The 27,668-nt window shown below is 38.1% G+C and overlaps 4 protein-coding genes across 6 annotated transcripts in view; 3 read left to right on the top strand and 1 right to left on the bottom strand.

The window, feature by feature from the left end:
• LOC145494359 (neurochondrin-like) overlaps positions 1–27,580 on the bottom strand; it is a 46,762-nt gene extending 19,182 nt beyond the window's left edge. For 2 of the 3 annotated variants that reach the window (XM_081473805.1, XM_081473804.1), the window contains exons 1-2: positions 26,170–27,580; positions 23,277–24,103 (exon numbers count right to left, since the gene is read on the bottom strand). In XM_081473805.1, coding sequence (XP_081329931.1) covers positions 23,277–24,103; positions 26,170–27,493 — 2,151 coding nt within the window. In that variant the 5' untranslated portion in view covers positions 27,494–27,580. Of the gene's footprint in view, positions 1–23,265; positions 24,104–26,169 lie in introns of all 3 variants that reach the window. The other variant, XM_081473803.1, reaches the window with a different exon arrangement.
• LOC145494370 (uncharacterized) lies at positions 446–10,852 on the top strand. Its single transcript, XM_081473823.1, has 2 exons — positions 446–7,213; positions 8,500–10,852. Exon 1 carries the CDS (start codon positions 1,359–1,361, stop codon positions 1,779–1,781), a length of 423 nt encoding a protein of 140 aa, XP_081329949.1. The 5' UTR covers positions 446–1,358; the 3' UTR covers positions 1,782–7,213; positions 8,500–10,852.
• On the top strand, positions 10,194–18,567 carry LOC145495749 (uncharacterized). Its single transcript, XM_081475342.1, has 4 exons — positions 10,194–10,198; positions 10,821–11,231; positions 15,904–15,967; positions 16,510–18,567. The coding sequence occupies exons 1-4, from the start codon at positions 10,194–10,196 to the stop codon at positions 17,095–17,097; spliced, it is 1,068 nt and encodes a 355-aa protein (XP_081331468.1). The 3' UTR covers positions 17,098–18,567.
• On the top strand, positions 11,248–16,542 carry LOC145494371 (uncharacterized). The gene has a single exon (XM_081473824.1). The coding sequence runs from the start codon at positions 15,970–15,972 to the stop codon at positions 16,360–16,362; it is 393 nt and encodes a 130-aa protein (XP_081329950.1). The 5' UTR covers positions 11,248–15,969; the 3' UTR covers positions 16,363–16,542.
• Positions 27,581–27,668: the final 88 nt, after the last annotated feature.

Genomic DNA, 27,668 nt, shown 5'->3' with positions numbered 1-27,668 from the left:
AATGCATGTATTCGCTTTCAAGAAATATTATAACCGACAAGAAAATATAGAAAAAACCCCAATGTTAGCCTCTTTTCGGTTACCAACTAAAAATGTTAAGTTATTGTTCTACTTTGTACATTGCCGATTCTTTGTGCACCTGAACCTGTGCAACGCCGTTTCACTAACTTTCATTTAGAAAACAAATAGTTCATTATCAGGTCATTTGAGTTTCTTTTCATTATTAAAATCTACCTTTTGTTTCCTCGGAAGCTAGCCAGCTGAACTACATGTATATTTCAGCAATGAAGTTTGCTCGGAAGTTAGCCATCTGAACTATTTTTCAGTAATGAAGTTTTATCACTTTGTATTCATGGGATAAATTTCCCTTGCTATCGGTAACACCAATTCAGAATTACAAATTAGGTATCTCACTTTTAATTTCCTAAGTTTGTTCTATCTTAATTTCAACCTGTGAATTTTAATCTCAGCTCTCTATTTTTAATTTTGGGACCTTTGTAGTGTTGATTAGAATTCGCTATCTTAATTAAGTACTTTTCTCTCGTATTGTTTGATAGAAGTTACATTATCATATTGTAAACACTTGACATGTAAAGGATGAGATACAAGCAAGTACGTTTGTAAAGCTTTTTCGATTACATGGATCACGATTGCGATTACGCTTATAACATCGATTACAAAGATCATTGTTGTCGAGTGCACAATAAACTACTGTTGGATCAAGTTGTCTCTTCCTTGACATCCATAGTGAAGACCATTGAAGTAGATCCTCGTGTACCAGGAAATCGTGATGAATTTCCGTTCCCGCAGGCAAGCAGTGCTCTCCAGAGTTAGATTCCCCCAGTTGTCAGTTCAAGTGTCCGTTCAGTCTGAAATTTTCAGTGTTTGCAGGAAAAACTCTTCACAAACGGACATGCACTTCTGTACCTTCTAAAAGATACATTTCTCTTTACGTTCCGGACTAGCTCCTACAACCCCAAAACTTTTTAAGAGTTGTGTCTTCATTGGGAATAACCTCCCAAACCCCCAACTCCACCTGGATAGGGAGACTTTTAATAACATGTCTGGTAGTGTGCAGTACCCCATGTGTTTACCTAGCTCATCTGCACTTGAAGAAATTCTAATATCCACCTGTGAGTTAAACTTTTCGGTTTCTGTATTCTGCATCTGCTTACCAATTCATGTATATTTTATCCATTTCCCACTATTCATGCCCATTTCCATTCTTTACATCCCCTATAAAATCATGTTCATTTGAGACCTAGTCACTACCAATTTGTTTGTTCTCGATGCCGCTGTTTATCTGTTAATCTTGCAACAATCAGTCAAGTCCACTCTTTCCTTCATTGTGAAATGTGATGGGCTCCAGCATGGAACCGCAACTTTTTAATAAAGTGTCTAGCAGTGACTTGTGGCCAAACATGGACCACTTACTATCATCTCTACAATATGTCCCATTAATAAACCGACCAGATGCCTCGCGTATGCAACGATATCAAACAATGCACCATGTTTTGGCCCTGGCGGCGGGAGATCTTCCACAAGGCATGGCCCATTCTGTCATAACGCACACGGCAGATTTTAAAGCGAGTGATCCAGTGATAGTTACTTATGAACTCATCAAGTCTGATTTAGAGGCTGAAGTGGAACAGGACCTACCCACACCCTTTGACTCAGACGCACAGGTCCCCCACAATGTAGACACTACTCAAACAATAGAATGCACTCCAGGCCCTGTTGTCATCTCCGCTTATACTCCTGACAACTGGGGCATTGTTTGATGGTTAAGCACAAAATAGACAACGGATTGTCCTCCTATGTTTTAGGTCTTATCACAGCTCTCCCACTAACAAGGAAGGAATAGAAAAACAAATCGGCGAGATGCTGGACATCAGTGTCCCCTTGGGCTGCCCCAGTGGTATTAGTTAGGAAATCTGATGATGCTATGTGCTTTTGTGTAGACTACAGAAACCTAAATAAAATAACTAGAAAAGAAAGCCTTCCCTCACCAAGAATTTCAGAAGCCTTAGATGCTACCAGATTTATCTCGTATGTAAAATCAATACAAGCTTTGCTTGAAATGATTTTTATATTTGTTATATTTTAACATACTTAACAAAAGTTAAGGAAGTAATCAAACAGTTGTAGGTATTTCTGTATATAGTGGAGGAGGGAGAATATCTCAGCCGAGGAGCTCAGGTCAAGCACATTTCTACAAATTATAAAGGAGAAAGGGCTTTAGATTTGAGGAGAGGGTTGACAAAAGTTCTTGAAGCTGTTACTGACCTGATTGAATTGGAGGAACTTCAGTTGTCAGGTAATTATATGAAAGAATTACCACCAAGTAGAAACAAGATAAAAGATCTCAAAAGGCTAAAATTATTCCTTAACCAGTTGAGAGAACTTCCTAGCTGTATTTGTGAATTGAGTAACCTGACCGTGCTTAGTGTGAGTAACAACCAGTTGTCTGTTCTACCTTCAAACATTAAACACCTCAAGAAACTCCAAAACCTGTATCTGAGTGACAACTAGTTGACCACATTGCCTGATGAGATTGGTGAACTGAAGGAGCTGGTAGAGCTTAATGGAATGAGTGATTAATATAACATTACTTTGCAACGAGTTGGTGTAAATTCCATCAATTAGCAAAATGACTATGTGAAAGGCAACAATCATTTCATATTATTAAATACATTTTTGTTTAATGAAGCAAAAAAAAAATAGTTTTGAAGTTACCTTGGCAACTGACCTTGGCTGGCAAAATATTTTGAAGTAACTTTAGCAACTGATCATGGCTGTAGCCAATCAATAAGTGCCAAATTTCTTGCCAGCTGGCACAAAATGCATTCATACTCGACCAGCTGGCAAGAATCATGTCAAAAACTGAAGTCTGTCTGGAAATTTGGCAGAAGTAGACAATATGCCTTCTTTGGACCTGCGGACTGCCAGATGTGAGGCCACATATGAAAAGATACAAGAGTCCATCATTATCATAGAATCTTTAATGGGGAGCGAGGAGGAAGCCTTTACCTTCAACTTTCAAGACGCAGTCTTAAGCCTTGCTTCTTTGGACAGGTCGGCAGTCAAACACAGAATCTCTACAATAATGAATATTTTAATAGAATACAAGAAAATGTTGAAGAATGAGAAGTCACGCAGGCGATTGGCAAGGCAGATCACGACATAGCAGGAACCGAGGATGAAGAAAGAGCAGCTGTTAGAGAGCAGAATAAATCAGAGAATGGGACATCATTCCTGTCTTTAAAAGAAAGTTATCCAATGGGGCAAACATTAGTGCATGGTTTAACTGACACTACATAAGCAGACTACTGTTAGTGTTTGGATTTCATTTTTGTGACAAGCATTGAAGTAAACAACTCAGTGACTACTAGTTTACATACAACTTCAGTCAAAGGTTAGGTGCCAACATTGTTGTATCTTGTCTGAACAGAAAGCAATCATTTAGTAAGTGTCTTGTTCTGAGGTGGTGCCCTCCACTCCTTTAACATACAAAAGAGTTGAGAGCTGTGGCAGGAAAGCAACGTAAACCCTGAAATCAACAGATAAACATGGCCAGTTGCTCATGTAAGAGTTTGCATCAAAATGATCCTGACAATTCATGCAATTTGCTTTATTGTCAGGGCATTCTCTGTGCTCTGTGCACTCTCTGTAGCAGTAGACAAGATGAGAGCAGTGAAAAAGCCTGAAGAGTCGTCATAGTAATATCTGAACATGCCAGAAAGAGAAACAGTGGGAAAACGCTCTTCAGGGTTAGGCTTACCACTGTCTAGTTTCTCGAACCTCCTAGAATGTGACTCGTCTTAGGCGGTATTTTACATACGCCACTGGCCTTGTAACATGTCCTTTTACTCGCAACGGACAGGTCTAGGAACATGTCCCTCCACATTACGCTTTTCAATTCCACTGTTCTAAAATTCTCATTTTTCTTATATTCCCTGGCAAGATGTTTCAACACACAAATTTACACTTGCTGTACCTGGCATCTCTATTCCTAAAGATTTTACTCTATATAATTCCACATTACAGTATTTGGACCAAACCTATGATTCTTTAGATCGCGATTTGACGTTACGTCAGGCCCAATTTAACCTCAATGTCCATAATGTTGATGTTAGCAGCACTACAACTGTTAACAATATTTTCACCTACACCACCTTTGCATTTACAGTACTAAATTTCATTGCCCTCTTGGTTCTTTTCGGTCGTTTTCAATAGCTGTCTTCCACTTCCAGCTACAACCCACAAGTCTCATTAGCTATTCCTTTATCCTCCCATACCGATATATCCACTTTGGACTGACACTTTTCCCCAACAACACTTCTTACAAAATAAAAGGTCCACCTTTACCATGCTCCATCTCTCGAGCTTAACTTTATTGAATTTTGCACCTTTGAATTCCCCGTTATAAAGTTCCCACATTACACATTCTCTTGGCCTTGCTGTCCTTTATTCACTTTACTATTTATACCAGTCCATTTTTCTATTTCGCTACCTTTTCTTAGTGCTGTCACCCCGTGCTCCTTGCCTTCCCCTTCTCAACAGAATGTTGGCCCCAAACTATTTGGATCTCACCATCACTATCGATGGCTTCCAGCACAGAGAAGACTTCGTTCTCAAAGCTATGGCCATCGTAAGCCACCACACACAATGGACAAAAACATACAATTCGGATTTCCTCCTCAAGCAGCCCAAAGCTAACTTGATAACGTATCACAGACAGACTGCACTCCATGGCCATCCACAGCTAAAGTAGGGAGCAGCGCAGTTTTCTGCCCCAAAACACCTACTGACGCCCTGTGCAGTCTGCAACACCACTGGTTGGACACCAAGAAGATGCCTGTACCAGCCCTTCATCTCTGGACAAAGGGCATCCAGAATTGCCACTTCCTGGAAGTGTTACTATCTCAGGGTACATGAATTACCAGTCTGGATGACCTCACTTACCCCTCCATCAAGACGTTTGCCCTGCCTACTGAGCACTAGAAATCCGAAACATTGGCCAAGGCCATTGCTTTGGCCTCTTGATTCTAAGCAAAACACTAATCCCAAGAGCGGATCCCGGACCACAGGAAGACATTCTAAACATTATTACCTTAAGTTATTTCACTTGTTTTTCTTGAACTTTTTGAATTCATAATTTTCCAAGTCATAGTTTGCCTAACTTCTTTGGACTTCCAAGGTCATTGTATTTCAGCTTGTTTGGTTTATGCGGCAGTCCAGGCACAAAAAAATACAATACAAAATCAGAAAACGTTAAAACCAACAACAAAAAAACTTTCTTTTTGCCTTGCTGTTGTAATTGATGATATTACTTTGACTGTAGTTTTAATTTTAATTGCTTGACTCAGGAGAGTTTCAAGCTAAGGTTGGAGTTTGTGAGGAGAGGAAATCAGATAACTTAGTATGTTTTACATAATTGCTTTTGCTATCAGAAATTACAGAAATCTAACATAGATACATTTGTTTTAGTTCATTTTGCATTTCTAAGTTACAGGTTTCTGTTCGAGTTCATTAACTGTAACAGACACATGCAATTTTGTTGTAAGATCATAACTGTAATAAGCGCTGAACTGTAATTACTGTTAAACAATAAAAATGCAAGCAATGATGCGTTACACATATTTATTTATTTCCTACTTTAAACAATAAGGGAAACTTATTTTTGGTGTTGGAAACTTATAATACTTACAGATATAAATTATTGACTTGGGATATTTTTAAAACGAATTCGAGGGTTTATCATGGAAAAAGATAACGTTGGTAAACTGGAAACTAAGTTGGGCGTTACGGCCACCCGTAACTCACCTACCTGTCAGTTATTTTTGTAAGCGCGACCGTAATCCAATTAGGATTCTCGATATTGTCTTAGTTCTCTCATACACTAATTAATTGTAGAACTATAATTTAAGTAGAAGTAAAATATATCCATCGAACAGCGAGAACCAATGCTAGATATCCGTTACCTTTCACTAGTACTTTTTAGGCACCTGCCAGTTTTAGCTTTCCACCTGTTGTTTTAGTCGCCCGCGCGTTGCGCGTCACTAGACAAGGCTATGATCTTATTTTCATTACTCAGACCTTTGAACGCTTCGCTAGATTTCGACCTAGCCCAAAATGTCCCTTTCTTGTCTATCTCATTAGCTATTCATTCCCATAACCAATCCGTCTAGTCAAAAGCACGTTTAATTATTACTGAAGTTTTACTGAGGTAACCACTGATACCCTCCATTGGTTCTGTGCCTGGAAATCCACACCTAGAGTGGTAGATTTAGCTTAATTTAGCACTGATGTAAGGCGTTAGATAACTTCCTGTAAACTAGCTAACAAAAAGAGTTGTAAAACTGTAAAAAGTCAGAGAGAGTTTTAGAGATTGCTGAAAGCTGGTGTTGAAAAATGATGTGAAGCTGAAGTTAAACATTAAATCCAGAGCCAACCATACTTGGTGAGTGTTGATTAGTAACCATCCTGAAGAGTGTTGGACTGGGAAGCTAATTCCCTACGAAAACCTGGTCCAACAAGGTGGTGGAGAATCCGGGTATTAACGATCGCCTTGTTTATGACTGGCCGTGGCCGGGGAGTTTTTCAACAGTCAAGACCGATGCTACGGTTACCACATTCTCGCCCACGAGTCCTACAGCTCGCAGCTTACGCCCGTTATTGGGAACGCCAAGCGACGTTTTGGACAAGGCCACGACGGCGGTAAAAAGGAGGTTAGTCAAACTCAATAACCAACAAAACAAACCAACCATAGTTAATTGAACTGAACATTGCGCAGTTATCGCGACGACTTAGTGAGGACGCGCACCGCCTTGGGGAGCTTTCCAGGAAAACCGAGACCAGTCAAGCAGGACAACCGAGACCAGTCAAGCAAGAACGGAGTGACAAACAAAGAAGACAGCCAAGAAGCGCTTTGAAAGAAGAATTAATATAAGACTGTTATTCCGGTGACTGTTTTAATTTCTATTTATCTCACTTCTAATTATATGTTTGTAGTCATAATTAGCTATTAATAGCACTTATTTATTATTGTCATCAATTATGGCGCCATCGCAATCTTATGTCCGAGCACTCTGAGAAGGAGTAATAAGAACAGTGACTAATGACGCTTTATGCCACCCAAGGCTTCAAGTTCTAAGGCTAAGGCTAAAACTACAACTGCTAAGGCTGCGACACGATCTCAGTCAAAATCTAAGTTTTAGTTCGTTTTGCATTTCTAGGTTAGAGAAAACCTGTTATCACATTGGTAGAGATTCAGCGTAGTTACAGCAAGCTTTCTGGGGAGAGTCAGAGAAACAGATGAATGTAACCCCTTGGTTTTTCAAGAAGAAGGGTAAGCCGTATTACTTGAGAAGCCAGACCCGCGCTTTATTCACCTTAATATTTATGCAAGTCCCGCTTCCCATTTCGCTACCTTTGCTTAGCGCTGTTAGCCTAGTGTGATCTCTCCGCGTGTTCTTCAAGTCCTTTATCTGTTCGCTTCCTGGACTATCATGGCAGTACTGCGACTTCAAGTAAACGATGGAACTTCGTTCCTCGTTCACCGGCTACATAACACTGCTTTGGATATTGCCGCGATTAGTGAGATGGTTGCGGGAAAACTGCGTTCTCCACTGGTGTTTTGCCCCAGATGCCCTGAGGGTCACCATCCCGAAGAAAACATTTCCTTTCCTCCCCAGGCAGTGGATAGCACCACCCTGGCCATCATGGTCCAGCTCCTGGAAGGACGCACCATTCAACCCAAGCATTTTCCCTTTCCTCAAGTCTGCGCCGTGGCGCAATATCTGATCATACAGGAAGATTATTTGGCGCCATGCCTACTAAATTACATGACAGACAAGGAAACCTGTCAAAGTCCCTCCACATTCAAGGGAATTGAAAGTCTGTACGTGGCCCGATATCACAACCTGGCCAAGCATTTATACATCCTTGCCTGGGGTCACTCGCCACCACAGACTCTCCAGATGGCCTATGAGATCTTCCCAGATCTCTTTCAAGAGACAGACTTCTTTAGGGGATAGCAGACTCACGCGTAATTTTCTTTATATATATCGAGTCGTTTCGCTATCAATAGGGTGGTATATTTCGCTTTTACTTTTTTCGTTTTTGCTCTTTTTGCTTTCCAATTTGAACCCCACAAGGCCACTATATTTCGGCTTGTTTGGTTTATGCCGCGGTTCAGGCACAAAAATCAAATAGAAAATTCAACAAAACAGTTTAAACAACAATAATACGCAACGATGTATATTTATCTACAGCCATCGTTATAGCTTTCTTTAATGTTTAAATTATTCCTTGCCCCGCTGTTTACATTGATGCTACTATTACTTTGATTGTAATTTTAAATTTCTATTGCTTGACTCAAGAGAGTTTCAAGCTAAGGTTGGAGGAATGTGAGGAGAGAAAATCAGATAATTTAGTATGTTTTACATATTTACTTTTGCTATCAGAAAATATAGAAAGCCAACGTAGATACATTAGGTTTTAGTTCGTTTTGCATTTCTAAGTTAGAGGTTACTGTTCCAGTTCATTAACCTTAACAAACACCTGCTGTTTTGTGTAAGATCATAACTGTAGTTAGAGTTGAACTGTAATTGCTACCTGCAATAGTCTTTTGTTAAACTGTTTTCTACCTGTATTGCTTTGGAAGTTATTAATCTTGTAAACGATGAATTCCGTTATAGTCAATCGAGCCTTCTGAAATGTATGAGATAATGTTTAGTTAAGACTTTTTTATAGCTTTGCGTAATCCTTTATAATTGTGCTTTCGGCTTAAATAGTCGCACCTAGTAAAATATTCTTTGGTTACGTTCTGAGTACGTTAGGGGATTAAACTCTACTGTTGGACCCAAACACTGTGTGTTCTCTGTTTCCCGTTGGATTGTTTTGCTGTAACAGATCCTGAGTCCTCTAGGAGTCTGACAAACTCCTTCGCTGCAAGCATGTTTCCCTCTGGATTGTTGTAACAAGGATAACACCTTAAGCCGCCCAAAAAAACCTGCTATCATAGAAGAGTGCTGAAGTCAAAGTTGTTTCCCCAAACTTTGCTTTAACAATTCCATGAAGACTGCCAACTTTACAGTTTATTTCTCTAATGGAAGAAAACCAACTTCTGTACTACTTCATCATTTAATGTAGACTGGCTGTCACAAGTCACATTGAAATTTCTTATTGTTCATAACTTCTGTCAGCCACATGGATATTTTTGCAGTCACCATGAGGGTGAAGACATCTTGCAATGTGGTAAACTCATGTACTCTTTTCCTGTGATTATGATTTGGCATTTTATTAATTGTTACTATTACCATCATCATGGTTTTTCTTTGTTTTTGTGGATGCTGGTAGGCGCCATTCTAAAGAGGGGAATAATATGTTGGCACACATTTTAAGATATTTTTTGGATTTACTTGGTATTTGTTCAGTTGGAATTTTCTTCATTTGATATTTATTCAAACTACATTAATTCAATTTATGGGTATTTTTTTTTAACTCAGTGTTTCATTTACTCCAGAAATTTCCCCTGCGAACAACATAGCTCACAGGGGAAGACCAGGATCATAGACCAAGATCATAGCTAGCTCCTTGACAATCCACTTTCATTTCTACAGGTAAACATACCAAGATATGATGATTAAATCTCTCTTTTTTGGGCAACTCAAACCATTGAAATCAACCATTTTATGGATAACACAGATGTTTGATTTAGTTTTTGTAAATTATGGTTTTCTGACATAATATGAGTGTAACTTAAGCCAGCATAACCTGAAAAACCTTAATGAGGAGACTCAATAAATCTTACACTGTTAACCCACAACATCTGCTTTGCGACAGAAGGAATTAGGTGAAAATTTCATCTGCAATGGAATTCTCCAGAATTCATGGAATTAAGTTGTTTTGATGTTCAAAGTTGTATCTTTTTTTAAGCTGAAGTTCTCAGCTAGAGGGTAAAGCTTAAGAGATGAATAATCAGCCATATTTTCATTATCCCAAGGTAGTCTCTCTAAAGCTATATTTTGATAACTTCCAGTTTCGGAAACTTGGGAAGGTCTTGAAATTGTCAATCCCGTGCTGTAGGTTTTACCCACAGGTTACCTGTCTCTTAACTTCATTCTCTCTTAGCAAAAAGTCATGCACATCTCAGCAACCTGTGTTTATCACAGGATATCTGTTATGAAATGAAGTAAGATCACAGAACAGCTCCTGCAATGATCTGTTTTAGTTCAGGGGTCCTTATCTTATTTTGAGAACTGCAGGGAGAGGCCTTCTTCAACAAAACAAACTTAAATCGAAGTTTGTCACCTCATTTATTGCACAGAGAGTGAAAATGTGAGTTCTACTCATAAACCATAAGTGAGAGCTACATTGAGTTAAGGTACCTGTAGCTTGGATATGTTGAAGATAAATTAGGCTTGTTAAGATTATTAACATATTTGGACGAGCACAGATCAATCACTCTTACAAAAATCTGATGGTAGGCTCAGGCATTTGCATTTAAAATCTCTCCTAAAACTAAAACGCTTGTGGCAGCCTACTATTGATATGAATGAAAATGATGACATTCTTTTTAATTTGTATTCTTTATCCAATGACAGTAATTGCTTTAAATGTTGTGATTTTTGTCGTAAGAAGCTTGAAATCACTTGATGCTTCTCCCCGATTGATTTGAATTAAGGTGTTGATGTGTTTGTAGATACTTTAACAAAAGTTTTAAAAGCAAGCATTTAAACAGTTGTATATCTACACTGTATATAGGAATATTTCAGCAGTGGAACTTAGGAAGTTAATTTCCACAAATGAAGAAGGACAAGAGGTCTGGGTATAGGCATAGGAGGGTTGTCAAAAGTTCCTGAAGCTGATTATGACCTGACTGAATCGGAGCACCTTGACTTGTCTGGTAATTATCTGGAAGAATTACCAACAAGTATTAACAAGCTGAAAAATCTCAAAACGCTGACATTAGACAACAACCAGTTGAGAGATCTTCAATTTCCACACACCATTTGCGAGTTGAGTAACCTGATCATGCTTAGTGTGAGTAACAACCAGTTGTCTGTTCTACCTTCAAACATTGAACCCCTCAAAGAACTGAAAAGACTCTACTTGTACAATAACAATGTATTTTGGTTCAGTAATAGGGAACTTGTTAATCTTAGTTTTGTTCACCAATTCATTCACTTTTGGGATTTAGAATGCATATATCGCTTTCAAGAAATATAACCAACAGGAAAATATGGAAAAGCCAACAGTAGCCTCTTTAAAAACTAGGAATCTCGAGTTATTATTCTACTTTGTACATTGCCTATTCTTTGTACACCTCGACATGTGCAACGCTGTTTCTTTAACTGTCATTTAGAAGACAAATAGTTTGCTATCGGGTCATTTGAGTTTCCTTTCATTATTAAAATCTACCTTCCGTTCCCTTGGAAGCTAGCCAACTGAACTATTTTTCGGTAAAGAAATTTTATTAGTTTCTTCTCAGGTTAGCCAATTTAAGATAATTTCAAGCTGTGAATTTTAATCGTAGCTCTTTATTTTTAATTCTAAAAACTTTGTGGTGTTGATTAGAATTCGCTATTTTAATCAAAGTAATTTCTGCTCATAGAGAATACTAGAAGTTGCACTGTCATATTGTAAACACTTGATGTGTAAAGGATGATATATATGCAAGTGCGTTTGTAAAGCTTTTTTGACTACAACGTCAATTACGTCGACGATTACGATTAGTATTGGCGAGTGCAGAATAAACTACCGTTGGACCAAGTTACCGCCCTTCCTTGACGTCCGTAGTGAAGACCATTGAAGTAGATCCTCATGTATCAGGAAATCGTAACGAATTTCCATTCCCGCAGCCAAGCAGTGCTCTCCAGAGTTAGGTTCCCCCAGTTGTCAGTTCAAGTGTCTGTTCAGTCAGAAATTTATACAGCTTGCAGAAAAAACCTATCGTCACATCATTATTTTAGGGACTTTCCAGCTGTGTTTACTGTTGCCATGGTTAGTTTCTTTTTGGCATCAATCGAGATAATGAAATAAAATCAATGTCTAGTTTTTGGAAGTGCTCTTCCTGGAAATAGTCATTCCGCATTCCATAACTTATCAGGATTTTGCTGTCTAATTTTTTAGCCAAACTTTGCTTGTTTAGTCGTCCTTTTGTACATTGAAATTTGGCCGTTTAATTAAAATTCACTAACACTTCGCACGCTTTGCACAAAATGAAAAGAAACATGTCCCTGCTGCCGATAACACTGTGGCTACTCCTTGAATATGTTTGAACTCAAGAGTCTGACAAACTCCGTCGCTGCAAGCGTGTTTCCCTCTGGATTGTTGTAACAAGGATAACATCTTAAGCGGCCCAGAAAACCTGTTATCACATTGGTTGAGATTCAGCGTAGTTACAACAAGCTTTCTGGGGAGAGTCAGAGAAACAGATGAATGTAACCCCTTGGTTTTTCAAGAAGAAGAGTAAGTCGCATTACTTGAGAAGCCAGACCCACGCTTTATTCACCTTAATATTTATGCAAGTCCCGCTTCCCATTTCGCTACCTTTACTTAGTGCTGTTAGCCTAGTGTGATCTCTCCGCGTGTTCTTCAAGTCCTTTATCTGTTCGCTTCCTGGACTATCATGGCAGTACTGCGACTTCAAGTAAACGATGGAACTTCATTCCTCGTTCACCGGCTACATAACACTGCTTTGGATATTGCCGCGATTTGTGAGATGGTTGCGGGAAAACTGCGTTCTCCACTGGTGTTTTGCCCCAGATGCCCTGAGGGTCACCATCCCGAAGAAAACATTTCCTTTCCTCCCCAGGCAGTGGATAGCACCACCCTGGCCATCATGGTCCAGCTCCTGGAAGGACGCACCATTGAACCCAAGCATTTTCCCTTTCCTTAAGTCTGCGCCGTGGCGCAATATCTGATCATACAGGAAGATTATTTGGCGCCATACCTACTGGATTACATGACAGACGAGGAAACCTGTCAAAGTCCCTCCACATTCAAGGGAATTGAAAGTCTGTACGTGGCCCAATATCAAAACCTGGCCAAGCATTTATATATCCTTGCCTGCAGTCACTCGCCACCACAGACTCTCCAGATGGCCTATGAGATCTTCCCAGATCTATTTCAAGAGACAGACTTCTTTTGGGGATAGCAGACTTACTCATAATTTTCTTTATATACATCTAGTCGTTTCGCTATCAATAGGGTGGTATATTTCGCTTTTACTTTTTTCGTTTTCGCTCTTTTTGCTTACCAATTTGAACCCCACAAGGCCACTATATTTCGGCTTGTTTGGTTTATGACGCGGTTCAGGCACAAAAATCAAATAAAAAATTCAATACAACATTTAAAACAACAATAATACGCAACGATGTATATTTATCTATAGCCCTCGTTATACCTTTCTTTAATGTTTAAATTATTCCTTGCCCCGCTGTTTACATTGATGCTGCTATTACTTTGATTGTACTTTTAAATTTTTATTGCTTGACTTAGGAGAGTTTCAAACTAAGGTTGGAGAAATGTGAGGAGAGAAAATCAGATAATTTAGTATGTTTTACATATTTGCTTTCGCTATCAGAAAATATAGAAAGCCAACGTAGATACATTAGTTTTAGTTCGTTTTGCATTTCTAAGCTAGAGATTAGTGTTCCAATTCATTAACCTTAACAAACACCTGCTGTTTTGTGTAAGATCATAACTGTAGTTAGAGTTGAACTGTAATTGCTACCTGCAATAGTCTTTTGTTAAACTGTTTTCTACCTGTATTGTTTTGGAAGTTATTAATCTTGTAAACGATGAATTCCGTTATAGCCAATCGAGCCTTCTGAAATGTATGAGATAATGTTTAGTTAAGACTTTTTTTATAGCTTTACGTAATCCTTTACAATTGTACTTTCAGCTTAAATAGTCGCGCCTTGTAAAATATTCTTTGGTTACGTTCTGAGTACGTTAGGGGATTAAACTCTACTGTTGGACCCAAACACTGTGTGTTCTCTGTTTCCCGTTGGATTGTTTTGCTGTAACAGATCCTGAGTCCTCTAGGAGTCTGACAAACTCCTTCGCTGCAAGCATGTTTCCCTCTGGATTGTTGTAACAAGGATAACACCTTAAGCCGCCCAAAAAAACCTGCTATCATAGAAGAGTGCTGAAGTCAAAGTTGTTTCCCCAAACTTTGCTTTAACAATTCCATGAAGACTGCCAACTTTACAGTTTATTTCTCTAATGGAAGAAAACCAACTTCTGTACTTCTTCATCATTTAATGTAGACTGGCTGTCACAAGTCACATTACCCACTTTCTTGAAATTCCTAACTGTTCATAACTTCTGTCAGCCACATGGATATTTTTGCAGTCACCATGAGGGTGAAGACATCTTGCAATGTGGTAAACTCATGTACTCTTTTCCTGTGATTATGATTTGGCATTTTATTAATTGTTACTATTACCATCATCATGGTTTTTCTTTGTTTTTGTGGATGCTGGTAGGCACCATTCTAAAGAGGGGAATAATATGTTGGCACACATTTTAAGATATTTTTTGGATTTACTTGGTATTTGTTCAGTTGGAATTTTCTTCATTTGATATTTATTCAAACAACATTTATTCAATTTATGGGTATTTTTTTAACTCAGTGTTTCATTTACTCCAGAAATTTCCCCTGCGAACAACATAGTTCACAGGGGAAAACCAGGACCATAGACCAAGATCATAGCTAGCTGCGTGACCATCTACTTTCATTTCTACAGGTAAACATACCAAGATGATTATTAAATCTCTCTATTTTGGGCAACTCAAACCGTTGAAATCAACCATTTTATGGATAACAAAGATGTTCGATTTAGTTTTTCTAAATTATAGTTTTCTGACATAATATGAGTGCAACTTAAGCCAGCATAACCTGAAAACCTTAATGAGGAGACTCAATAAATCTTACACTGTTAAACCACAACATCTGCTTTGCGACAGAAGGAATTAGGTGAAAATTTCATCTGCAATGGAATTCTCCAGAATTCATGGAATTAAGTTGTTTTGATGTTCAAAGTTGTATCTTTTTTTAAGCTGAAGTTCTCAGCTAGAGGGTGAAGCTTAAGAGATGAATAATCAGCCATATTTTCATTATCCCAAGGTAATCTCTCTAAAGCTATATTTTGATAACTTCCAGTTTCGGAAACTTGGGAAGGTCTTGAAATTGTCAATCCCGTGCTGTAGGTTTTACCCACAGGTTACCTGTCTCTTAACTTCATTCTCTCTTAGCAAAAAGTCATGCACATCTCAGCAACCTGTGTTTATCACAGGATATCTGTTATGAAATGAAGTAAGATCACAGAACAGCTCCTGCAATGATCTGTTTTAGTTCAGGGGTCCTTATCTTATTTTGAGAACTGCAGGGAGAGGCCTTCTTCAACAAAACAAACTTAAATCGAAGTTTGTCACCTCATTTATTGCACAGAGAGTGAAAATGTGAGTTCTACTCATAAACCATAAGTGAGAGCTACATTGAGTTAAGGTACCTGTAGCTTGGATATGTTGAAGATAAATTAGGCTTGTTAAGATTATTAACATATTTGGACGAGCACAGATCAATCACTCTTACAAAAATCTGATGGTAGGCTCAGGCATTTGCATTTAAAATCTCTCCTAAAACTAAAAAGCTTGCTGCAGCCTACTATTGATATGAATGAAAATGACGACATGCTTTTTAATTTGTATTCTTTATCCAATGACAGTAATTACTTTAAATGTTGTGATTTTTGTCATAAGAAGCTTGAAATCACTTGATGCTTCTCCTTGATTGATTTGAATTAAGGTGTTGATGTGTTTGTAGATACTTTAACAAAAGTTTTAAAAGCAAGCATTTAAACAGTTGTATATCTACACTGTATATAGGAATATTTCAGCAGTGGAACTCAGGAAGTTAATTTCCACAAATGAAGAAGGAGAAGAGGTTTGGGTATGGGCATAGGAGGGTTGTCAAAAGTTCCTGAAGCTGATTATGACCTGACTGAATCGGAGCACCTTGACTTGTCTGGTAATTATCTGGAAGAATTACCAACAAGTATTAACAAGCTGAAAAATCTCAAAACGCTGACATTAGACAACAACCAGTTGAGAGATCTTCAATTTCCACACACGATTTGCGAGTTGAGTAACCTGACCATGCTTAGTGTGAGTAACAACCAGTTGTCTGTTCTACCTTCAAACATTGAACGCCTCAAAGAACTGAAAAGACTCTACTTGTACAATAACAAGTTGACCACATGGCCTGATGATGTTGGTAAGCTGATGGAGCTCATAATGTTTGATGTGAGTAATATCAAGCAGAGAACTTCCACACACTATTTGTGAGTTGAAAAACCTGGCCAAGCTTAGAAACCAACCAGTTGTCTGTTCTACCTTCAAACATTAAACACCTCAAGAATCTCCAGAGGTTATACTGTAGTTGTTGGGTGATAATCAGTTGACAACATTGCCTCATGAAATTGATGAACTGAGGTTACAAATTTTATTAGAGACAGGGTTTCAGATCTTAGTAACAGAGGGTTGTCAAAAGTTCCTGAAGCTCTTTCTGACTTGACTGAATTGGAGAAACTTGGCTTGTCAGGTAACTATCTGAAACAATTACCAACAAGTATTAACAAGCTGAAAGATCTCAAAATGCTGAGATTAAACAAGAACCAATTGACAGAACTTCCTCACATTATTTGTGAGTTGAGTAACCTGACCATGCTAAGTATGGATGACAACCAGTTGTTTGTTCTACCTTCAAACATTAAACCTCTCAAGAATCTCCAGGGACTGGACTTGAGATATAACCAATTGACTACATTGCCTGATGAGATTGGTGAACTGAAGGAGCTGGAAGGGCTGAACGTGGGAAAAAACCAGCTGCCAGTTTTATCATCACACATAAAACATCTCAGTAAACTCTGGAGACTGTTGTTGAGTTACAACCAGTTGAATACATTGCCTGATGAGATTGGTGAACTGAAGGAGATGGTAGAGCTGAATGTGGGAAACAACCAGCTGACAGCTATATCATCACACATAAAACATCTCAATAAACTCTGGATACTGATATGAGCATAGGAAGGTTGTTGACTGCTGTTACTGACCTGACTGAATTGGAGGACCTTTACTTGTCAGGTAATTATCTGAAAATAATATGATTTTAGTACTCAGGAAATGCAAGATGTATCATTTTGGAGGTCAAAAGAGATGTACACTGTCTAATTTTAAAGACAGGAAATGAGTGACATTTACTATAACTAGCAGGTAAAAAAGTTGGAAAAGTTAGCTTTTAATTTTGACCCTGAAAACGCGTCATACGTAGATGACTCCCTTGGCATATCGCCGACTAGCAAGCAGCCCAGATGGAAAATTACCTCAGTGGGGCTGCTACAATGCACAGCCAAGACAGGGCTTCTTAAGTTCATCCAAGATGCCTTGTTAGATGCTTTTTCAGGTGGGCCTTTCAGTGCCTTCCTCTTTTATATTTTGGACAAAGGGCCGAAAATCGCCAAAGAAAAATTTGAAAAACCCAAACTGCCCACCAGTGAAATGGCTAACTTTGCTTTGTCCAGAAGAGGGTCCAACCACAGTAACAAAAGTCCTTGCCTTCACAAAATGGTTTTAGGATCAGAAACTGACCTAAAAGATGGGCCCTTCACCTACCAGCTGAGGACAGCTTCAAACTAAGGCCATAGGAATGTAATGTAATGAGGAAATAGAGCAGGATCCAATTTGTAAGCACTAACAAGGTTATCATTGCCTTTAGTCATGTCTATTTTCCAGTCATTGTGTATTCAGTATATGCCTCGTGCCTTCACAAGTGACTCTCGTCACTTCGCACCTCTTTAAAAGTAAAATGTTCTAAATATTTACCAATAGTCTTACTATTACAAAAACATGTACTGCATCTCACATACTTTGCAAAGAAAAATGAACATACCATTCCATTGTTTATCAACACTAAGTTTTTACCTTTTTATCGCCAATGTTCATTTAGTAGACCAATAATTTGAGGTAGTGAACAACTGGTGATCTCATGGCCGAGCACCGACACAGCCCCAGCATCTGAGTTTATAACTCCATATTTTTTCACAATGGATTTTCCCTGCTTGCTCCCATAAGGAAAAGGTGATTTTCATATAAATCGTCCAATAACACAACCCACACAACATGATTGGGCAGAGCACCTTCAGGTGGTATCAGGATGGGAGGTTTGCTAGACACAAAGTATGGAAGTTCGTCGTTTACAAACAAATGTAAAACAATAAAATTGCAAGCAAGATATAAATTCCCAACCATATATATTTGTGAGTAATAATGGGTAAAAAGGTAATGGTAACGTTTTAGGAGATAGGTGTTGGGTCATTCGAAATATAATCTTGGAATATTTTAGGTGTTAGGGATACAGTGACATTATGGACTGGCTCCTTGTCTAGCTGATCAACTGTTGTCTTCTCTTATTGTTGTTGTTGTATATGCAGGTGCTGCATTTCCTAGGAAATAGTTCTACAGCAAAATATGTGTAAATTACTTGGCTGTTGTTGCACTTCTTCACTTATTTTTAGTCTCCTGTCCAATTTTTCAGTCAAACCTTGCTCTTTTTACTGATCTTTTCAAAGAGTTTGATAGCGATGGTTAATTACTTTATTCACACTTCGACCCAAATAAAAAAAAAAAAAGATTCTTTGCAATAGCAGCCACACCTCGTTAGAATGTGTTTGTACCAAGAGCACGTTCACTTAATGAGATGGATAGTTCTAACTGGAAATCCCGCCCACGAAGCTGGGAGTTTGCAAACCTATTTCTTGTAACACTTTAGTCGTAGAGAATTTTCCACAACAACTTTTATTAGAGACCTTGGCACCTTTCCTTGATTTTATTCTGTAAACTTATTCTTCATAATTTTTATATTTTACGTGCTGTTTTATTTTGATCATACACCCTATGCTTGATAGTGGAAATATAGGAATGAAAAGATTTTTCACCAAGTAAATTCTGCGAAGGAGCATACCTAGGGTGACATACAGCACAGCCGCATTCATGCTAGCAGAACACTGCGCATGTACTGACATAAGCATTGATTTCCGAATTTGATGGATTAGACAGCTGACTGACAGCACAGGTGTGATCCAGATGAAAGAGCACGGGCCAAACCTACGCGTCAGAGTTGTAATGATCAGAGTTGAATGAAGTTTGTCAAGAGCAGAAGTTGAAAAGAGATCATTAGAGATTAAAAGTGAGCAAAAGTGCCAGTTTCCAGCAAAGACACACCTCCCTATGTTCCAGACAATACCTAAAACTTTTCATTCCAAACTATTCCATACAATCCTTTGACTTTTTATGATTAGTTGCACCTTTGCCATGAGGAGGTGCCCATATCCCTGCCATCACCAAGTTGGGAGGCCTTTAGACATCACATCATCATCATCGTATTTTCCACCTGCTCTTATTTCCCATTCAACAAAGACCACCTCCTACCACATTTATGAATTCAATGCATCCAGGCAATGCCCGTTTTATGGTAAGTACCATTACTTAGAGTTTTTGTTTTGAATAGGCAAGATTGGTTACTTGTAATTGGTTAATTGTGAAAATTGAAGTCAGAAGAATTTTTGACTGTAATGTGTAATGCCCTCATTCAACACTTCCACGTTAATGTATATGTTAAACAGGATCTTACTATGGATAACATCAGGAAAACAGCAAGAGTTTGCAACGAGAGATCAGAGCCAGTTTGATGCATTTGTCTTCATCATCCTTTCATATGGTGATTGTGATGATGTTGTTTTTGGTGTGAATGGAGGGAATATAAATGTTGCAGAACTCATCTGTTTCTTCCTTCCCTCTCCATTGTTGTCTCGTCACCTGGCTCACCACAGGAACTGGTTTCCCTAGTCCTGGTCCATGCCATTCAAGAAAACATACTACTACTCAAGATGTTTTCAAGTTATGATGCTGCAGAATTCCTTTGAAGGGAAATCCAACAATACTGTAACAAGCCTGGTGCAGACCATTTCAACGGTCCCATTACACCACAGTCATGTTCCTTTCCAATACATATTCTGCGGGTGCCTTCTACCTTGGGGGAAGATACATATAATCACATTGTTCCCCTTTGGGCCTGGAAATGTAGTTGCATTGACAATGATCTTACTTTTTAGTCTTAATTGAAGATATTTCCACTCCCAATTTATCTTTACATCACTGCTGAAGACAGCTGAAACTAAGGAGGGAGGAATGTTACTGCACATTAGATATTAATTGTGCTTCATTTCATGCCCTTCAACAGACCAAATAACCAAACCAACTGCCAAACCACATGTACAGGGTTTCTGGCCAAAACAGTCCAGCAGAGCAACGTAATGCCAGCACCAAACTTTTTGAAACCACAGTTAAGACTATGCATGGGTTTTTGCCATTTTTTCCACCTTTCATACAAATGACTATATAAACAAATAAATATTGTTCTCTTTGGATATTGCTTGATCAAGGAAAGTTTGTATTAAAACTTTTTTTCTATTATTTATTTGTTTACTTTTTAAAAAAATTTGTATCAATGTTATGTACATTTTTTTCTACGTTATTTTTTTTGGCTATTGAGAAATCAATTAAGCCCAGTTGTATCAAATAAGTTGTTTTTCTTTAGTTATTACTCATTTTATACTTATTCCCCATTTTCATTGTTTCACTGTAAATAGTCTTCTAATTTAAATAATTTACTGTAAACATAGCTTTTAGCATGTTGTAGTTTTAGTTATATTTTGTATACCATTATTTCTTTAAGTAAACATTATCAGGGCTTCTGTTGACCCTAGGTGTTTTTGTTTCTAAAAGGAGCACCTGTTATAAATTAAGTAAAGGTGTTGATCTATCCAGATATACAGGTTTTCGTCTTTTTGACAATCACAAAAAAATGTTTGCTAGAATAAAACTGTACCAAGTGTGTTGATATGCGTTAAGCTTTAATTTTTGTTCCAGAGAACATTCAGAAATTGTAGGACTAATTGACAAGAACACATTTGTGTTGTCAGAGTTATTGAACAGGCGAAAAGTGAACAAGATCCATAGATGTAGTAAAAGAAGTATTTAAAAAGAATATGTGCCAAGGAACACGGTAGAAAATGTTGAGAATAAAACAAACGTTTTAGCAACCAATGAAATCTCCAGTTAGTGTTCAACCTAAACTGGTTTCACTCACACCTGAATGACACTGTGGTCAAGTTCTCTACCTTCAGTACGGGTCAGACATTTTCCTCACCCTTGAATTATTCTGGATATGATAAACACATCATCCATTAATTGTTAAATTTAGTTTCAGCATGTTCTCCTTTCATCTTTGCATAACAGATACAGTTTAAGAAGTGTTGAGGCTTTTGGACTAGCAGCATCAGTTGATGAACTGATACTGAGTTAGGTATGTCGAGAACTAACAATTACTTAGGCTACACGGTACACATTTAGTTGGATTGAGTCATGTCACTTGACTACATCACAGACGGTTTTTTCTTTGAAAGAGTTTGTGTAAAATGGATGCATTCATGATGCTGTTTTTGTACCTTCCTCATATTTGACAGCTTAGAACTTCTAAGTGTAAGGTTTCACAATTCCTGTTAACTTGTTTGAATATGTTGTTAATTTTAGTGTTAAGTTCTGCATCTGTAATAGATTTACCATAGATGTATCTGAGTGTTTTCTAATGATTGTGCACAAAACACTGAGCATTACAATTAACTCGTCATGTTGCGTGAACTGTGTGTTGAAAACTTTCAGTGAATTCTCAACAGGAAGGAGAAACATGTTTGTGAAGTTGTGTCAGTGTGTTCTGTGAGTTTGAATATATTACCAAAATATTGTTTTTCATTTATTACTTTACAGTTTCTCTTACTATTAACTTCAATATTTCAATACATTAATTGAGTATAACAATTCTATAAAGTTGGAAATTCCTTAGGAATGATATTGAAATAATAATATACCAGAACACGAAGAACAAAAAAAAACTTAACTACACTACAAAAGTAGCTTATTCATAATGAATATAGAAAAATCCCCCACTGTCAAAAAAATAACATGTTAATTTAAATCAGCTAATTTTAAAAAATAAATATATTTGAGGCAATATTTCTGAGAAAATATTTCACTTTATGCAGTTGTAACCAAACAGATGTAATGATTGCTCAAGCTAAGGTGCATGCATAAATATGTATGTAGTTACATTTTAATGCATTGCTAATGAATAGATAGTTATATTGCAAATTCCTAATGCATAACAAACATGTAATGTGAGGATATAAAAGAGCTGATTGATTAAACCATTAGCCGCTGAACAGTTGGAGTGAAAAATGTTGTTGTCCACACACATTACAAAATGAGCGAACTTGTAATGTGGGAGTAATTCATTCTCGCCGGCTGAGCTTGCGAAAGAGGTGAGAAATGAGGTTCTCACACACTGAAGTGGGGGCTGGGCCCAAGTTAGGATATCACTTGTCACGCTAGGTCTCGTGCTTCAGTTTTCTGTTTCTTGCCACACGAGCAACAGCTTTTTTTTCTTATTCTAGGTTTCAAAATCTTTGTTTGTCGCTAACATGCCTCCAAAATCCAGAGCAAGCTCAGCAATTACTTCCTCACAACCAGTCCCGAAAAATCTGGCAGAAAACGATTGAGAAAGGAGCTTGATGCCGAAGAATTGAGGAACCGAAGAGACTGGAGAATTGACGAAATGAAGATTGTGAAGCAGACAAATGGCATTCAGTGTGTGACAATGTAAGGAAGACTCATATAGTAGACTTGTTATGTGCGAGTAAGCTGTACTTTTAAGAACTGATTGATTAAACTGTTGGCCATTGATCTGTTGGAGTGAAAGTTGTTGTCATCTGTGCACATTACAAGATAATCAAGTGTTGGCTTATAAGTAATCAAGTGCAGCAAAAAACTATCAGATGTAATCTGGAAGCTTGCAAATCACTGCTTGTGGCATACGCAAAACACAGTTATCTAAATGCTGCTTGGAAAAATACTCTAGAAATATTCTGTAGACACACACACAGTGTTACAAACTGACAATGAGACTTTTGAGATCCATTAAAAATAAACCCTGTAGAAAAATAATATTATGCAGGCCTGAATATTGAATCATGTATAACAATAATAGGCTTCTTGTTCGATACTTTGTTTTAACTAAACACATTCAGATGATTTTTTTGGTCCATTTTTTTCGTTCATATAAAATCGTAACCCTACAAATCACTTACCTTTCTGAGCACATCCTCCAATACGTCCTTTTCATCAGCAGAAAGTTCCTCTGCCTGACCAGTACTGTTTAAAAAGCCTGAAATTGTCTCAGTCCAGCCACTTTCTTTGAAGAGCTCTCTAGCAAGAGGTAAGGAACTTGCCAACACTGAAAAAACCTGTAACCCAAGAAGCCATAGCTCTGAAATATCTGCCCATGCTTCCTTACATCTGAGAGCCAGTGGGGTTTTCTTGCAACTGGGTGGCAGGTCTCCATTGCAGTTGAAGCACTTTGCCTCTTTCAAGACATAGATGGAGTCCTTCAAAAAAACAGGTAGCTCTACACAATCTAGAGCTACACTGCCGCACTCTGTGTGGTTTCGGATCAGCATTAGACCAAGTACGACAAGGTTCAATAGAATGACGACATTCCCTTCTGAGGAAAGTAACTGAGAAGCAGAGGTTATAGCGTGCTGGCCAATCTCCTTGAATGTGTGATCACTTGTAACAAGTTCTGGCTCTGTTACGACAATGTTCAAAAAAATGCCAAGCAATGTAACAAGGCACATCTCTATCTCATCTAAACCCATGTCATCATTCATGTGCTGACGCCATATCTTCCACTGATGAAAAAAGTACTCTGAGAGAAGTAACAGCCCTCTGTTTTGAATGAGAATTTTGCGTGTTTTCTCATCGGCTGAGAGATGGCATAGGGGTGGTAGAAGAAACCTCATGATGTCGAATTCATGTCGTAATCTTTCTCCCATCACATCATTTGGGGTAGTTACATTGACAGCTGTGCAAGTCGATTGTGAAATTTCCGTTTTGTCACCTCCATCCAAAAGATGTTCTGAAAAAGAGAAAACAATAAATATTGTATAACCTAGCAACATTACTAAGAGGCCAAACATGTTGACCATGACAAGCAAGTATATACAAAGTTGTCATATCACTAAGCATTTAGAGTGATTCCATCATAATCAATTTTCTAATTTTCCATACATTTATCTGTAATTTTTTTCCAAACAAACTGCATCTACCCAGCCAAATTTACAGATGTATGTATGGAAAATTAGAAAAATTAACTGAGTGTCTTGTAGCCAAGCTACATCCTTCAAAGTTGGTGAATACTACCTTCCACCTAGTATTTTCACATTGTGATTCACAAATTGTGTAAAATTCAATTTTGCAAAAAGTTATTTGCCATCGGATTCCCATACAAACACTGTAATATCTGACTGCTTTGCCTACCTGTCAAGATGGTGTCAAAGAAACCTTGATAAGGTCTATGATGAATTGATTATTTGAATATTGAACCCATCAGTCATAAAAATATTCTTGGCATGACTAGTGGGTGCAATATTCAAATAATCAATTCAGTATTGCAAACTTGAGGAATATGCTTTGCTTGGTTTGACTGTAATCTCCAATGACACGAAAGAAAGTGCTTCAACTGCATTTTCGCACTCATTTCGCCAAATTTTTTGGCGTTTCCAAGGGAAATCTTTCCAATTTTAACACATTTTTTTCCTGGCTGAATCTGTGGAGCTCAACTTTTAACGACAGTTTTTAAGGCCTAGAAGGTAAAATTGGCAACCTTCCAGATTTCACATATTTTGGGCTTGTACCACTGGAATACAGACATCCAAATAACACAGAAGTCTGAGGTTGGTGTGAATTCAAAGTCAGCTGCATTTCCCATTCTTGTGTCAATTTAATCTACACGCTGAGACAAATTCCTTGTTTGCTTCCAAAAATTTCATTTTCGTTGCGATTAATACATCTAAACACTTTTATAGTACAAAAATAATTATATCTCAGAAAAAGCTACAAAGAAACTGAAAAACTGAAACTGAAGAAATCAATTACACTGAAGCTGAATATTAAACAGTATGCAAAATAAATATCACAAGTACATAACGGGAAACTAAAACAAAGAATCTGGTGACACAAAAGCTTACAAAAAACACAGGACTATGCAAATGAATTCCTGACACCAAGCTCTTAAAACAAAGCTATTTTGCACCAAAAAAATGTTTATCATCTGCATTTGCAAAAGCAGTCACAAGTCAACTGGTCAAACACATGTGGTGTAAGCACGATACCATATGTAAAACACAGTCTCTCTTTTAGTAGCTGCTGACCTTCTTTTTGCAAAAAAATCTACCACACATTAAAAGAAAAAAATGCACATAATTTAGTGGTGTCCTGGAAAGCTGCAGTCACCTTCACTGTTTTTCATTAATTTCTCTTAAAAATAATGCTCCAACTGGCTTTGTCATAACTTTACAAACGAAAAAATTGACTATGTTCAAAGCACAAAATTCAATTTGCTGCTCAACATCAAAGGTCAACCACAGAAAGCCACCGCCCAGCATCTTAAGTTCAACGATCATGAACGTTTTGAAATTTCTGTTTTCAGGCTCTGAATTGTTTTGTTTCTTACTATGCTAGAGAAATTTGAAAACTGCATTTTCACTCTGAAAATGCATCAAATGTTTTCTGTCCACAGTACACCGCAGAAATTTGACTACGCAACAATCACTGGTCATTTTGGATTTGTGTTAGAAGACTCCAGTAGGGAAATCACTTGATTACTCTGATGTTATCATTTTCGAAAAGTTCCGTTTTCAAAATGTTTTCCATCCTCACTAAAATGTAAAGCTGGCATTTTCAAGTTCCTCTGGTTAGAAGAGTGTTTCGAAAAGTTCTGTTTTCATGATAGATTAGTGTGGACAACAGGCCAAACCATAGAAATAAAACTGTGTTTTCAGATTTCTCTGGTGTAGTGTAGATGGGGCCTTAAACACTGTATTTTGTTAAAGCTTGAAATGATAGCAGTGGATGTTAAATCTTCTACATGAAAAAATAGTTTACCACTTCCAGACACACAAAAGGGAAAATATTAATTAATACCTTTGGAAGCCTCTAGTGATTCCTTTCCTAGCTTCAACAGAAATGGCAACAGCCTGCAGATACCATCTTGAAGGGCAGCAGTTTCTTCTGCCATCCAAGCACAAAGGACTCGAACTGAAGCAAGCACCACATGGCGTTCTTGACCAGTTATTGTTTTTCCCACCTGTGCCACATGGTCCATAAACATAACAATAGAGTGGACTGACTCCGTTGCTAAGGAGTAAACCTTTGGGAGACCGTCCAGAACAATGGCTGGTAATTTTCTGTTGTTTGGTGACTGTCCTGTACTGACAATGGCAAAGTTAATTGCTTTTTCGAGGATATTGAAACAGCTGCACAGTAGAGTTGCTTTGTTTACAATCTCTGCCGCAGTTTTTCCGTCCAAAATCATCCTTATCTCAACGCTGACAACTGTCAGGCTTAAAATGTACAGTCCTGGAGACTGCTGTCGTGAAAACTCAATCATCCAGTCCATTCCGACAAGCTCAATGACAGCCGATAACAAAATAATGGCAGGATTTCTTTGTTCGGACGAAATTCTTGATTGAAGAATATCGTTCAAACCTTTGTAAACGCCAGCCAGCCATCTGTTCTCGCCTCCTTGAAAAACAGATTTCTCTGCCCCAGATAGAAAAAGGACCAGATAATTGCACAGTTCGAATTTTGTGTTGTCCTGTGCTTCGCTCAATCTTTGGCTTAAACCATTCAAAGCTTCCATGAGGACCTCTCTTTGTTCCTGCCAAAACACGCGTGGGTCATTGTTTAGAATTCGAAGGAATGTTTCCAGAGCTTTTTCGACATATTTCTCGTCTTTATTTTCGCTGACGACTCGAGAAAGCGTTGAAAATACCCCATTTTCCACTAAATGTCTGCACCCCGTTGAACTACAAGCGAACGAAGCGATAATTTGAAAACATTCTTCGACGCTAGCTTCGCTCACACTAGTTTCAGCCGAGTTGGAAATGCCGTCCAGAAACAACGGTATCTTCTTTACCATCTCAGGGTGTACACAGAGTTCTTCGTCAGAGGAAAAACAGGCAAGAATCGTTAACGCCAACGAGTTGTAGACTTGAGCAGGACAATCGCTCGGTACATTTCTGGTGTTCAGTAATCTATTTATGAACTTGAAACCGATCGCATCAAAGACCTGCCTTCGCCCCAGGCTATCTATCTCGTTCGAATGAACTAGTTGAGTGACCAAAAGTAGCGCGGCGAACCGTTCCGTGTCATTTTTCGCCGCTCTGAGAACTGAAATACACTTTTGAAGCGAAGATTCGGGATTTTCTTTCCTTTGAGGAGTGAATTTACACGTCGCTTCGCTCATGATAACTCTTGCAAATGATGTTTACACAATGCAAAACCAGCTGAAGGTCACCTGAAACCTCTCCTTGGGAACGAGGTTGAGCTAATCAACAAGACTAAAAGAAATAGCGATGACCTCATGTATGTGACATATACTATACCTCTGCAAGGAACCCCAAGGGAAGCCTGCCAAAAGG

The sequence above is a fragment of the Orbicella franksi genome, chromosome 8 (genome assembly GCF_964199315.1).
Source record: "Orbicella franksi chromosome 8, jaOrbFran1.1, whole genome shotgun sequence".
Lineage (NCBI taxonomy): Eukaryota > Metazoa > Cnidaria > Anthozoa > Scleractinia > Merulinidae > Orbicella > Orbicella franksi.
The sequence above is the reverse complement of the archived record's forward strand: the minus strand, read 5'-3'. Positions and strand labels throughout refer to the sequence as shown.